This window comes from Asterias amurensis, chromosome 13 (genome assembly GCF_032118995.1).
Source record: "Asterias amurensis chromosome 13, ASM3211899v1".
Taxonomy (NCBI): domain Eukaryota; kingdom Metazoa; phylum Echinodermata; class Asteroidea; order Forcipulatida; family Asteriidae; genus Asterias; species Asterias amurensis.
Window position 1 is genome coordinate 14670229 of NC_092660.1, and position 14167 is coordinate 14684395.

General features: G+C 37.1%; 1 protein-coding gene across 1 annotated transcript; it reads right to left on the reverse strand.

The window, feature by feature from the left end:
• Window positions 1-254: 254 nt before the first annotated feature.
• LOC139946358 (uncharacterized) lies at window positions 255-12802 on the reverse strand. The gene is made up of 5 exons (XM_071943998.1): window positions 12576-12802; window positions 10541-10602; window positions 9034-9153; window positions 6617-6847; window positions 255-5753 (listed from the first exon to the last, which is right to left on the reverse strand). Exons 1-5 carry the CDS (start codon window positions 12596-12598, stop codon window positions 5587-5589), a joined length of 603 nt encoding a protein of 200 aa, XP_071800099.1. The 5' UTR covers window positions 12599-12802; the 3' UTR covers window positions 255-5586.
• Between the last annotated feature and the right edge of the window lie 1365 nt (window positions 12803-14167).

A 14167-nucleotide genomic window follows, 5' to 3' on the forward strand; every position in this document is an offset into this window, starting at 1 on the left:
AATAAACAAATAAATAGTTAATTAAAACAAATAAATAAAAAGTATTAACAAATGAATGAATAAATAATTAGAAAAGTACATGTAAAAAAGAGATAAAGCAACAAATAATTCAATAAAGGGATGGATTTAACAAAAAATAGGTCAATCACCGAACCTGACCTTGGTTTTTCAGCACTGTCGGTGATAGTCCGTTCTCTAAGGTGGAAGCATGGAGCAAGCTCTATTATTATTATTATTATTATTATTATTATTATTACTGGTTTATTGTAAAAAACATCTGCTTGTCGCAGTCCAGAGACTGAATTAAAATACAGATTTACATTTTTATATAAAAATTTTTAAAAACAGAGGAGAAAATTTATACACAAGAAAAATTAAAAAATTAAGAGCATCTATGGCATGTATGGTGAAAGTTACAGTACAGGCAGTGACAAACGAGATAGTTTTGAAGTTGATAGTTATTGAGTTAGTTTGATGTACATTTACAGGTGTGGTGAAAGTTAGGTTCATATAGAACTAAAAACGACAGTCATATGGTTCCTCACTCCTTGCCTCAAAAGTTGAGGTTACTCTACCCAAGGGCTCAATGAATAAATTCGCAGCCCGGCGACAAATTAAATCTTAACCTTCTAAAATTAAGGTGTGGCACCAATCGTACCAAATGTGAGAGTGTCCTGCAGCTACCACTTTGCTATCCCCAGGTACTATTTTTGGTATTCATGGAATGTTTTATCCCATGAATACACAAGCTGAATAAATTAGGCAAATTATTTACAAGGGCTAAGCAAACTAAAGAGGCTTGAATAAATTATGCAAATTAAATACAAGCGTAAACAAACTAAAGAGGGCGCTATAGCATGAGCAATGTAAGACGCATGGCGGCGCTGTAAAATAATAACAGTAACTGCGTTCAATCGCCTGTAATCAATGCAAAAACGGTTACTGCCATCGAATTTCTTCACATTCTGAACACTCAATCACTTCAAGTTTCAACATGGAATCAATCTTTTGTTTCACTACCTGTTTTGTTGCATGTGGTGTTGGATAGGCTCTTTAACACATTGGCACATCTGTCGTAAGACGCACTTGTATGCTCTAATCAGGTTGGTTTTGCCCGGCAGGTTAGATAGAACACATTGATTCTGCTCCAGATTTTGTTGAACATCTGTATGTTGCTCGTCACTCAGGCCCTCATGAACAGAAACATCCTCAAAACTCTCTTTGGCTACCATTGTGGGAGCAGGTTTAACGTTGTGTTCAGTCCTATGATTTTTTTTTTTTACCGCATGTGCTTTAAAGCAGCAATGGTGACTGCAGAAATGTTTGACAGAGAATGTGCACTTTAGAATATTAATGTGAACAAAAAGTAAAAAAAAAACCTCAAAATGGGGTATGAAGAGAGGCCACTCTCCTTTTTATCGTCATCTTTGACACCTATCAATCAATCAATCAACAACATTTATTTCCATACATACATCAAAACAGACAATTTGATTTACAAGGACTGAATTTGCATGGAGGCATTGGATGCCTTGTAAAAAAATAACAATGAAAGAATAAAACAATGCATATTAACGATAAAGATAAAAAAAGAAACGGGTTAGCAGACGCACAAAAAAAAACACAAAAAAACAAACAATGCAAGAACCACAAGTTGGGTTACGCCGATCAATTAAACCAAGATTCCAACACCCACTTCATCCGTTGCTGCCAACATGGTCGCTATATTTTTGAATTTTTTAAGCCTGTTTGGAGAGTTGTTTATATGTTGGTGGTTGAGAGTGATTTCTGGAGTTGATTTGCACCTTGTACTTGCTTAACTGCTTGACTCAAAGCTTAATTCAGTCTATGGCACACACAGTGGACTTACATGGGTGGGATGATGACCACCCATTTTCTGCCAAGATGATCGCTATATTCTTGAACTTTTCAAACCTGTTTGGAGAGTTGTTTATATGTTGGTGTATGGTTGAGAGTAATGTCTGGAGCTGATTTCCACCTTGCACTTGTTTAACTTCTCAGACTCAAAGCTAAATTGAGTCTATGACACACACAGTGGACTTACATGGGTGGGATGATGACCACCCATTTTCTTCCGAGATGATCGCTATATTCTTGAAATTTTCAAGCCTGTTTGGAAAGTTGTTTATATGTTGGTATATGATAGCAGCGTCTGGAGTTGATTTCCACCTTGCCCTTGTTTAACTTCTCAGACTCAAAGCTAAATTGAGTCTATGACACACACAGTGGACTTACATGGGTGGGATCATGACCACCCATTTTCTTCCAAGATGATCGCTATATTATTGAACTTTTCAAGCCTGTTATTTATATGTTGGTATAATGAGAGCAGCGTCTGGAGTTGATTTCCACCTTGCCCTAGTTTAACTTCTCAGACTCAAAGCTACAAGTTTAGCCTATATGGCAGGCACAATGGACTTACCATTGAGGTAAAATCTTGACATGCCAAGATGGATGCTATATTCTTGAACTTCACAAGTCTGTTTGGAGAGTTGTTTATATGTTTGAGTATGTTTGAGACATAGAGGTTGAGAGTAAATGTCTGGAGTTGATTTGCACCTTGCACTTTAACTTCAGACTCAAAGCTAAATTTAGCCTATGGCACACCCAGTGGACTTATGGGTGGGATGAAAGGCCACCCAATTACAGCCTTCTCCATTACATCATGGAGGTACACTGAAATATGGCTGAGCCTGGAGGAGGGCTTCCTCCATGGGCTGAGCCAGTGCAGTAGTTGAGTCCCTGTTTTTAGAGTTTTTACTGAGACCAGACTTGAATTCTTCAACACTGGCTGGAGCTGCGCTGTTTTCAACAGGAAATCTTTGATACTGAAACAATCTCTTGTGTGTATTGATTGTTTGAATCTCCTCACTGGTTAGTGAGCTCCACTTTTGACAAATTATCACCCTCAATCTCTCCAGTGTTACCTCATTTAAAAAGGAAAAATGTCTCATTTTAAATGAAAAAAAATATCTGTACTCTGTAAAAGTTTCACAAATGATGCTAACCAGTATCATTGCTATAGCTAAATAACGCCATTTGTACATATAGCATTACATGTAGATAATTGCTGAAAGATATTTTAAGGCAGTGTATACCTTTCCTTTTTTTTTTCTGTTTGATTGTTTAAATGTTTCATAAACCTAGCCTTATACAATCAAAAATTAGTTAGTGAAAATTTTGCATTTAGATTTTTAACGTCGAAACGCCGCAGCGAATATGTCCAGGCAGGAACAATAATCCCTATAGGAATTCATAATCTGAGAAGTATTGCAGCGGTAGCGCCTCATATATTCAAATTTTTAGGGATAAAAAGTGATGTACTTTTCAAAAACCCTAGGATGTTGGAGTGATATGTTTCACAATATTCCTTATACTATCCAAGGCTGCTATACTTTTTATTATGCAAGTTTGTATTGCCATTTAACTTTCGTAATCATTACCAAACATATGCAGACACTTAATCAGTGGACACTATTGGTAATTGTCAAAGACCAATCTTCTCACGTGGTGTATCTCAACATATGCATAAAATAACAAACCTGTGAAAATTTGAACTCAATTTTCTTGAAGTTGCGAGATAATAATGAAAGAAAAAACACCCTTGTCACACGAAGTTGTGTGCTTTCAGATGCTTGATTTCGAGACCTCAAACTCTAAATCCGAGGTCTCGAAATCAAATTGGTGGAAAATTACTTCTTTCACTAAAACTATGTTACTTCAGACTAGAGGGAGCCGTTTCTCACAATGTTTTATACTATCAACAGCTCCCCATTACTCGTAACCAAGAAGGTTTTTATGCTAGCAATTGTTGTGAGTAATTAACAATAGTGTCCACTGCCTTTAAACTCTTTTTCTTTCATCCATTATTTATTTTTGCTTAGTTGTTTTAATACATGTACTTTGTTTTAACTTGTAGGCGTTGTAAAAAAAATTATTGTCCGATTGTGTGTAAGGGGTGAAATAAGATAATTATTTTTTAATAAAGGATTGCTGGGATCATCATTTTGCTTTGATATAGTGAGGGCTCTAAAAAGAGCTGGGCCAAACTTCATGACTCTGCTTACTGCCAGATATGTGCTTACCATGACCATTCTCTGCTTACATGGCAAGCAAAGAAATTATGCGCTAGCTGTGTAAGCATAGAATATTCCCTAGAATATAGTGGAGTATGCATTCGCACACGCAAAAATTCCCTGCTTACCTATGAAATATGCTTGATGTAAGCGAAGATTATTTGCGTACAGTAAAGCGAGCCATGAAATTGGGTCTTTGTTGTTGGTTCAAGAATGGTGTCCCTGCCCAATGAGGTCATTGTTATATCTACTACATGTTCCTACTACCACACACTTGTAAAACGGCAGAAACAGGAGGGTGTTGATGAAGCTCTATTTATTATGATGCTCAATCTGACAGTTAGAGTAGTGTTTTGAAAATATAAAGTTTTGCTTCACTTATATTAACAAAAAAGATTTAACCAAATTAAAAACCAGAAGTATTGATAAATTTAACTTTAGAAACTGAAACACAATTGGACTTTCAACAAACTGTTAAAAAACTTTAATTTTAAAGGTTTTTAAGATTATTTACATTTAAGGCAGTGTTAATTAAATAGAACCAAATAACACATACAGGCATGATGATTTTCCCATTTAAAAAAAAAATTCTGATTTTTTTAGCTTAAGAATTAAATACAGTGCTATAAGTGAGGCTTGGTTGGCTCTTGAAACTGAACAGTTTCCTACTATTTTGTCAAGTACAATGTCATGCCTGGAATTAGAAATTAGCTTTTTGGTCACACAGGGTCTACTTTAAATATAACAAAGAATCATATGTAACGTAATAAAAAAATATTTATTAAAAACTATTTAAAAGGACATACACAATTAACAATGAAGATGATATGAACTGCAGGTTTGTTATTATGCTGTTAATGTTGGAAAGTTGTTCATTAAAAAAAACTTACTTTCAAAATTGTGTGCGTGTTCAGCAAGTGTATAAACATAATGGGCTATCAATGCTGCCAAATGACAAGGGTTATCAAAATAATTTGTATCCAATTACATTTTTTATAATTAAAAAACATCAACAAAAAAGCCTGCTCTTCCTTGCCTTATAATAATAACTCTTTAAAGGCACTGGATACCTTCAGTAATTGTCAAAGACCAATATTCTCACTTGGTGTATCACTACATAATTAAGCACAAAAATAATAAATCTGTTGACATTTGGGCTCAATTGGTCATCAAGTTTGTAAGAAAATAATGAACGATAAATCACTCTTGTTGCAAAAATTTGTGTGCTTTTGGTGCCTATAAGGGCTTCAGGCCTGAAATCTTTAAACATTTGAGTGGGTAATTACCGCTTTCTCAAAAACTAGGTTACTTCAGAGAGAGAGCCTTTTCTCACAATGTTTTATCTATCAACAGCTCCACATTGCTCCTTATACCAAGAAAGTTTTTTATGCAAGTTATATTGAGTAATTACCAATTGTGTCCAGTGCCTTGAAAATAATCAGCACATTTTATGAACCTACTTTTTATAGCAAATAGCGAACCTAACCTGTCACCTAACTAATAGATCTGTAAAATAACTAATTTGAAGCCAAATAGTTGTATAAGCTATCAGTATAAGACTCAAAAGGCTCAATATAGATCCTTGGGGAGCACTACTATGTGACGCAATCTCTAAAGACACTTCATTACTCTCGATACTCTCAAAGCTGGCTTTTTCTGCAGAAAGATAAAGACAAGAAAGGACAAGAATTAATAGAATGCAATGTTGGGATAATTTTGTACATAAGGGAATACACGGGTTAGTTCCAATGGCATAATCAAACGTTTTGAACCCAGTAAAAACAATTAGCTATGTTGAGACATGGTGGTACTGAAAGTGAGCTTTAAGTCAATTTGTTTGTTTACACCAAAACCATGCCCAAACCAACCAGTGTGCACATAGTTAAAAAAAAGTCAAATGTATTTTCTAGGACGACTGGAGTATTTTTTGTGACATCCTTAGTTTTTGATTAGTGTTTTTCTAGCACCTCCATTAATAATTGGTTATTGAAATCATTGCTCATAAATCAGAAATGACAAAATTAAATTAAACAGAGTACATATACATGTACATCAAACTAGCTCTAACATAAGTTTTGAAAGTCAATCATAGAGGAGGCTGGTTTTCCGAAAACTGTGATAGCTTAAAGCAGACTGCCCCTTTAACTACAAGTAGATAAGATCTTCGTAGAGTGACCAGTTGCAAGCACTGCACTGGGCTAACTTGGGTGAGTTCATCTCTGTTATCAGTAAGACAATACCAAGGTGATCCATATTTGAGCCAAGAAGGTTATTGCAAGCATAAATCTTTTTATTTTAGGAATAAATACATTTGCAAGAAAGAACAACTTTCACATTTGAATGCAGTTTTATTAGATGAAAATGACTGGGCCAAAAGGACAAGGCTATCTGACACTTCATTGAGGCGATTGCCTCTGTCCCCCTGGTCATTGCCTTAGTGCCCTTGAAATGCTCCCTCATCATAGGATGCCCTTTACAAAGGGGAATATGCCTTGGTGCCCTTGCCCTTTAATACATACCTTGTTTTTTCTTGCATCCTTCTAATTCATGTAAACGACAATCCATTACTCCATCCACGCAGCAACATATGCTACAATTCCTGTACACATATTGGCCATGAGGGATATCTCCACAGCTATTGTTGATTAGAGTCTCGCAGTAACGACCAGTAAACCCATCTCGGCAGAAACAGAATGTACTCAGGAAGCCTGTGCCACCGTTCATACAGTGTGAGTCCTGATGAGGTGTGGCTAAGAAAAGAAAATACAAAATAAATAATATGGTCAGCTTTCATTTTTTTTATTACAAATTCAAATTCTTTTGAATAAATTTAATAGCAAAATCACTCAAGAAAAATCACGTATTTAGACTTGTTGAAAGCCCGCAGCCGCATAATGGCCTCCGTTGCACCTGGTTTTGGCATTGGTGCCCCCTCAGAAATTTCTTATAGTCTTTCAGATTTTTCAAATGCCCTTTGCAAAATGAAAATGGCCTCGCCCTCTAAAAGCGAAGTTCCAGTGCACGTACACTGCATTATTGTGTATAATTACTCTAACTTCACCAGAAGTTGTCCATTATTGAAGTAGATCCGTTCAGAGATCTTTGAGTTGCAATTGAAATATTAGTGGCGAAATGTGCCAGGCCTGACAAATTGATTACAAGTTTGTGAATTTTGTTTTCATACATAATAATGTCTATTGACGATTCTCTAACCCTGTATCCCTTACATACAAATCAAATCGAAAGGGAAAACAATTAATGCATGCTATTTTGAATAATCCAGTGAGCAGTTGTATCGGCGTCTACCTTTATCAACATTGTCAATCAGATTCCGTCGTCCATGCTTAACCCATCCCATTTTTATTTGTCACACACAATCTTTGCAATTGCAAGTATGGATCAGGAAGCACTTACGGTAGGCTACACCAAAACAATAACAAAATCAAACATTCAAACAAACAAACAAACAAAACATTTGAACAAACTTGAGTACTCGAAACTCAATTTGAATATTGTTTTATTCGTTCTTCAATTGTAGATGACCGGGTGTGTTTTTGTATTTCATCGCTTGATCATGTTGATTATTGCATTATTCTGCCTTTCCCATAGTCGCCGCAAGGAGCAACTGGAGCTCCGTCTATTAATGATTGAAGTAGTGCCTATACGTCATGGGCGCCATTAAGTTCGGTAACAGCAAATGTTTTGTTATTAAATATTTTGCTTCCCCGTGAACATCGCATGAAATGACGTCCCCTGCAAACTTCATCACTTTCAGCCCGAGTTGCGCTTTGTCCGCCTGGTGTAAGCATGCTTACACCATGAGCAATTGGTTCTCGCTCTAGCGTGATGGAGGTGTGAGCAACACTTTACGATATTTGATATAGGAAAAACATTGATCTGAGTAAATTGAGCTAGCCCAGCTGGTGCTGCGTCACATACTCCCCATGTCCCCTTGCCTTGGTTATGCTAATACTACACAAGCTTGATGCAGGGTCCATTGTGACCACGTCCTCACTGTCTCCATGATTGGTAGGTACTTCACCCGGTAATCCAGGTCTATTTCTTAAGGCTTTACTGAACATCACCATGAACCAGTGGGTGTTCTTTACAAAGCTTAACTATTTGAAAGGCAGGATTAAGAGTTTCATTGATGCTTTTAGAATAAGTCTTGTTTCAAAATAAAAACACTCAATGAAGTTCCAGGGAAGGAGTGACAATTGGCGTTTTGTTACCGAGCCCTTGAAGATGGTTCCTTATTGATGAGAGTATTCGGTGTGAGAATAACACAAGCATTAGCGTATAGGGCCTACTGCATGCTTCTTGAGTTCGTTCTACCATAAATTTGCAAACAGAGTAACAGCTGGTATAGGGGGAAGATCATGTTGAGGAGCACAATTTTGGAATTTTGCACTGCGTTACTTTTGGGACATCAATCATTGTTTTATCATAGATCAAGGTTTTAAAAGGGGGTGGAATTGAAACACGATAAAACAAATTCCCAACTGAAAATACTATGTGTGAACATGGAATGCATCTTAAATATCCACCCCACCAATTCTTCTTAAACTGTTGTTTTGTTTTTATTCCCTTTGACACCGAGTTGACAGAGTTGTGTACGAAACGAATCCGAACGTTATAAAAAAAAATGAAACGTCACATAAAGTGAAATAAAAATCCAACCAATGAGAGAGCATCAATCCGGATGTTTTGGAGAATGGTTGTAGGGAGCGAGTATTAATTTTTATTCCGAGCTGCAATGTTTCTGCTTATCCTGCGTCCCTCGCGACAAGTGTCATCTACCAAAGCGCCCAGACCAATAAATGAATGTTGAACTCGTTTTTACGGATTTGGAATCTGTTATAATACAAAATCATTAAAGTTACTGTATGAATTCAAAGATTGTGAACCCTACTGGTTGTTCTGAGTTATTTCTTACCAGGTTTATCGTGTGATGCTTGGTCCATCCTTTCCAATGGTGTTCTGTTAGGATTAACAGGTTGTTGTCTTGGCATTGATTCAGTAACAGCATTAGAACCAATTAAATCCCGAAATTGACCTGCAATTGATTATGGTACATTTATATGTGATTAAAGGAGTTGCATGGTAAGGTATCAATAAATATTGTGTTTCTCCGTGGTTTGGTAACACCATTGAGTCTCCTTGCTGAGCATAGATTATGTTATTTTAAGAACTTGTCTCGCTTTTGAGAACTTGTCTTGCAAGTTTAGAATTTAAACAAACCAAGACAAGTACTCAAAAACATAATCTATACAGCAAGTAGATATACACACACGGTGTGACCGCAAACCTAATATTTAGATATTATGGTAGCCATACAAACACTGAAACAACAGATGTACTTGTTCTTGAACTAATAAGTTTTGTATTCACGGCCACGAATAAGGAGTAACGCGGCACCGCTTTGTGATGTGCGTGGGACTGTTTACTGATAGGCCTATACCTGCAGCAAACTTTGCAAAACAGCCTTATCTCTGCAGTGTAGGCCTACTTGTGTTTCCTCAGTAAGGCTGTGGGAAGGGCCACCACACAGCCCCTTCTGCTATTTGATTTCTCGTGGTCCCATTCCAAAGACGGTGAATTTGTAATCTACCCCGTAACACAGGTGTTCGGAGTAAACTTACTGCGTGACTCATCAAAGGAGGGTAAATTGAACAAGTTCATTGCAAATTTGCCAACGACAAGAATTACAGGCAGCTTGTTTACACATGGTATTAGTTGGGCCGAACCGCAATCAAGGCCAAACAATAGTTGAACAAACAAGCATGTTTAAACACACACTTAGAAATAATGATTTGAATAATTCAGTCCATTCTTTTGGCAATGAAATTTCCAGGAATTTATTAACATGAACAACCATTGAGGATGAACCTAATTTGGGTAAACATTTCTCACCAACTTCAAAGTAATAAATCTAAAAGGGAATCAATTCTGAATTTTGTTTTAACCTCCATGCAAAAAAAAGAAGGAAACTCTTTTGCGACAGGAATTATATGAAGTAAAGTCTTTTGTTTCAACCAAGGCCCCATGTGGTTGTTTTTTTTTTAAATAAAAAACATCAGCTTTATGCTCACTTGGATACAAATTACCAAAACCACTGTTGTATACACGTTCGTGTATTTTACAAAATATTTATTTATAGAAAACATTCCCACGAAACTAGTAGGACAGGAAATAAAAGCTCATCGTAATTTTAACATGCTCAGTAAAGAGTTCATTGTGACCTTATGCAAGAGACCAACCAAGATCAATCAGTCAGAAATATTGCGGGGAAAACCAATGAGCTTAGTTTATAAACAAACACAAAGCACACAAACATGATTTTGTTGACTAAATTGTTTTCTAGTTGATCAAGTTCAGTGTATTTGTTGAGGAACTTTGAAACATATGAAAACTACAAACCATGACAAATTCTTTATTCTTACCTCTTGCAAATTGTGAATCAGGAGAAACCGGTAGAGGAAGCACCAAAAGGAGGACGAACAAACTGCAAAATAAACAAAAAATGTCTTTCATGATTGTGTGAAAAACAAAGTTTGTTGCTTCGTCCATTGTGTGAAGACTTGCTTTTTTCCATCTTGATTCGTTTGTTATTGCTTTTTTGTCAGTAAGACACTGATAATAACGTATTATATCTTGGTGCTATTCAAGAAAAACAAATTCAAAGGATCGGTTTACATCGGGAAATAAGGTTTTTTAAATCCGGGATCTCATTATTGATTATAAATATCGTAGCAGATACTGATTAAATCTTCTAGTTACAGGCATTGTCTGAATCGATACTTAGCTATCAGTGGTGCGTTAATAAAAAATAATATTAAAAAAAAGGGCATGAAGTTTTAAAATTGTTTATTTTGGAAAAGTGTGAAGCAGAAACTTTTGACTCGTCAAAACAATGTTTTAAATTTTACATTTAATTAAGCTTTCCAAAACTGTAAGTTGTGTATGAATGCTTGATTTGTAAGAACCTGTACACTTTGGTATTGAAATAAAGAGACTGATTGGTTGAATTTACCACACAGAGCTGTGATTGTTTCTGGAATGACTTACCGAAAAGCATGAAGAAGCTAAAAGTGTTTTGTAAGCCAAAATAAGTTTTGAAATTTCAGATCTAAACTTGTTTTTCCAAAACTTAAATGACGTGTGGATGCTTGCATGGTTAATAATGGTGTACGAAGTGGCAAAGGTACGAAGTGACCGACATGGAAAGTTATCACAATTTTGTATCTGCTTCCTTGGTCACTCGTTGTACCTCGGTCACTTCGTAAGCCGAGGCGGGGGGGGGGGGATCGGTATTAAAATAATCCATACTTCGTACTACAACGGGCCTGTTTGCTTCGTTTTCGAAATGGCAAAGGCACCAAATCATTTTCTCCTTAGAGGACACTCTTATATCATGAGGACATTGTAAATTTCTACTGGAGCATTTCAAGGGCACCAAGGCAGACAATGACCAGGGGGCATGGAGGCAATCGCATTGGTAGCCTAGCCTCCGTACCCCTCCGTGAAGGCTTCAATGGTTGCGTCATAAGAAGGTACGAAGTTTCCAGGACGAAATGGTCAACCTTGCTCTTTTGTAGGCTTTCGGTAGAACAGCTGATTATATTCCCCTGAGTAGCTTTTTATATTTTCAAGAGCAGCTCCCCCTGCATGACTTTGCGAGTCTACGATAACAAATATTGTCTTTAAAAATAGGCTCAGTTAATAACCATTGGTCCACGGTCTTTCCTCCGAGCTGATCATGCATCATGGGGGGTCCTACTAAAAGCCGACAACAAGCCGACAACGCCGACAACAAGTCCAGAGCGCCGCCAACACGCCGCCAACAAGTTTTAAATACCTCCAAAATGGCCAATAAACCATAGATATATTAGAACTATGTGTGTTCTGTAATATGAACATAAATTTAATGGAAAAACTTCACGAAAAGAGTGAATTTTTAACCAGAAAAAAACCTTAACTTTCACGGAAAACGGTCGGACGCCATCTTGGCTTAAAATCGTGTTTGGACCAGTCCATTATGATGCGGGTAAGTCAGATTTAGCAATAGAGGGCGGGCGTCATGCACTTTGCACACTGCAGTGAAGGTCTTCACATGAAGCCCGCCCTCTGTTGTTGATAAGTGCTAAATCTACCCGTATCATAATGGTCTGGTCCAAACACGGTTTTTAAGCCAAGATGGCGTCCGACCGCTTTCCGTGCAAGTGAAGTTTTTTTCTGGTTAAAAAATACACACTTTTCGTGAAGTTTTTCCATTAAATTTATGTTTATATTACAGAACACATATAGTTATAATATATCTATGGTTTATTGGCCATTTTGAGGTATTTAAAACTTGTTGGCGGCGTGTTGGCGGCGCTCTGGTCTTGTTGTCGGCGTTGTCGGCTTGTTGTCGGCTTTTAGTAGGACCGATCATGGGGAACATGTTTTTACAAGCAAAAACGAAAACAACATACTTACCAGAATAAAGTTGTATCTTGCATGACATTGGCGGCTTCCGAGTTAAAATCCTATAAAGAAATCGTCTTACTTCATCAGTCTCCCATTAATGAAGATGTTACTTCTTCAAGAAAACCGCAATTTCGTTTTCACCACAGAGGAAAGAAGTTCAGATTTAGCCCAGGTTCCCTCTGATGTTCTCTCAGTACATTGCCAATACATTGCCAAGCCCAAGGCGGGAATGAAGCGCCTTCATGAGCTAAGCCTTCTGTTGTAAACAGAGTCAGTCATGCATACTCAAGTCCCTGTGTCCAGTCATGCATTGGTCATTTCCAGATTCAAAGTTAAACCACCGCTGTTTGATTGACAGTTAAGCCTTTTCACACTCCGAGTACAATGGTGGTTAAGCTCAGCCCACCTATGTAGTCAACGCATTGAGTTGCTTTTCATCTGGGTAGGTGGTAATTATTCAAGGATCTGTTAGGAATGTGTTGTGATAAAGAAAGGTCTGTGCTAGGTACCATGGAAACTAAACATTTCAATTTCTCGTTATTGGCCCAATGGCTCGATAAAGTTCGTGATGTTAAACTTCAGTGATATTTTTGTTTCGTTGATTTTGTTTTGGCGACTTAAAAAAAGATTATAAACATTTAATAGCCAACTACATGTACAGCGATGTAATGTTTATAACGAAATTTAGAAAAATGCACGTATCCTTATAGAGTATCAACGACAAGATCCTCAATAATCTTCAACTCCCAAACAAACATGTAACACATAATACAGGCATCGATGCAATAGGTTGTTGGGCGATCTAAAAGTATGCGATGTCGGCGATTTTTTGTTTGGGTGGTGACTTTTTTTTTGCGTTTATTTTTTTTTGCGCCAACTTTTTACTTGGCGCAAAATAATAATCTGAAGGGAATCAACAATGGGTTGGGGATGGGGTGCTCCGCGACCCGTGGCGGCACAGCCCGGCCTCCTAATTTTCCAAAGTTCGTGAGCAATTCGTTTTTTTTATTATTGCCACAGATTCATTTCTCAACACTCATTGGCTTTAGCAGCCTACTCGTGTGGCGCTCATTTAAGTTTTCATCCACATGATTTTTATTTAAATAACATACAATTTCATTTAAAAAAAACTTCGTCAGGTGCTTGTGCACTTGGTGCGAAGTCTTGAATGCTAAACAAATAGTTGTTTAACTAAAAAAACTCATAGTTTGAACACCCCTAATATACAGGCTGACTCACAAGATGGCCGCATATATAAAATGTCATTTTGAAACACCACGTGGCACGTCACCCTTCTACTTTTTGAAGACAAAACAATTTGGTTAACAAAAATCCCCGCAGGAGCATACACTACAAAATGACGTGAGATTATATTAGGTGAAAAGCCGTAATTCGACGGTGATTTTGATTTTTCGGATACATTGTCCCTTGTGGGTTTTGCCATGGACCTTTATAGCTCCATGCATGGACTAAGTTCTAACTCCATGGTTTTTGTTAGTGGAGAAAAGAAACGCTGACAAACAGTCCATGTGAAAACACGAAATGCGCGCATCTTTCTATTTTGCTCGATCCCAAAATTGAGCAGCTGTATGGAGAACGGG

Excerpts from the sequence above, each read along its gene's own strand:
- LOC139946358 (XM_071943998.1), bottom strand. The coding sequence starts at position 12,598 with ATGCAAGATACAACTTTATTCTG. Across the intron at positions 9,154-10,540 it reads TGATTCACAATTTGCAAGAG|GTCAATTTCGGGATTTAATT; the intron begins GTAAGAATAAAG and ends AATCAATTGCAG. Across the intron at positions 6,848-9,033 it reads AGCATCACACGATAAACCTG|CCACACCTCATCAGGACTCA; the intron begins GTAAGAAATAAC and ends TTCTTTTCTTAG.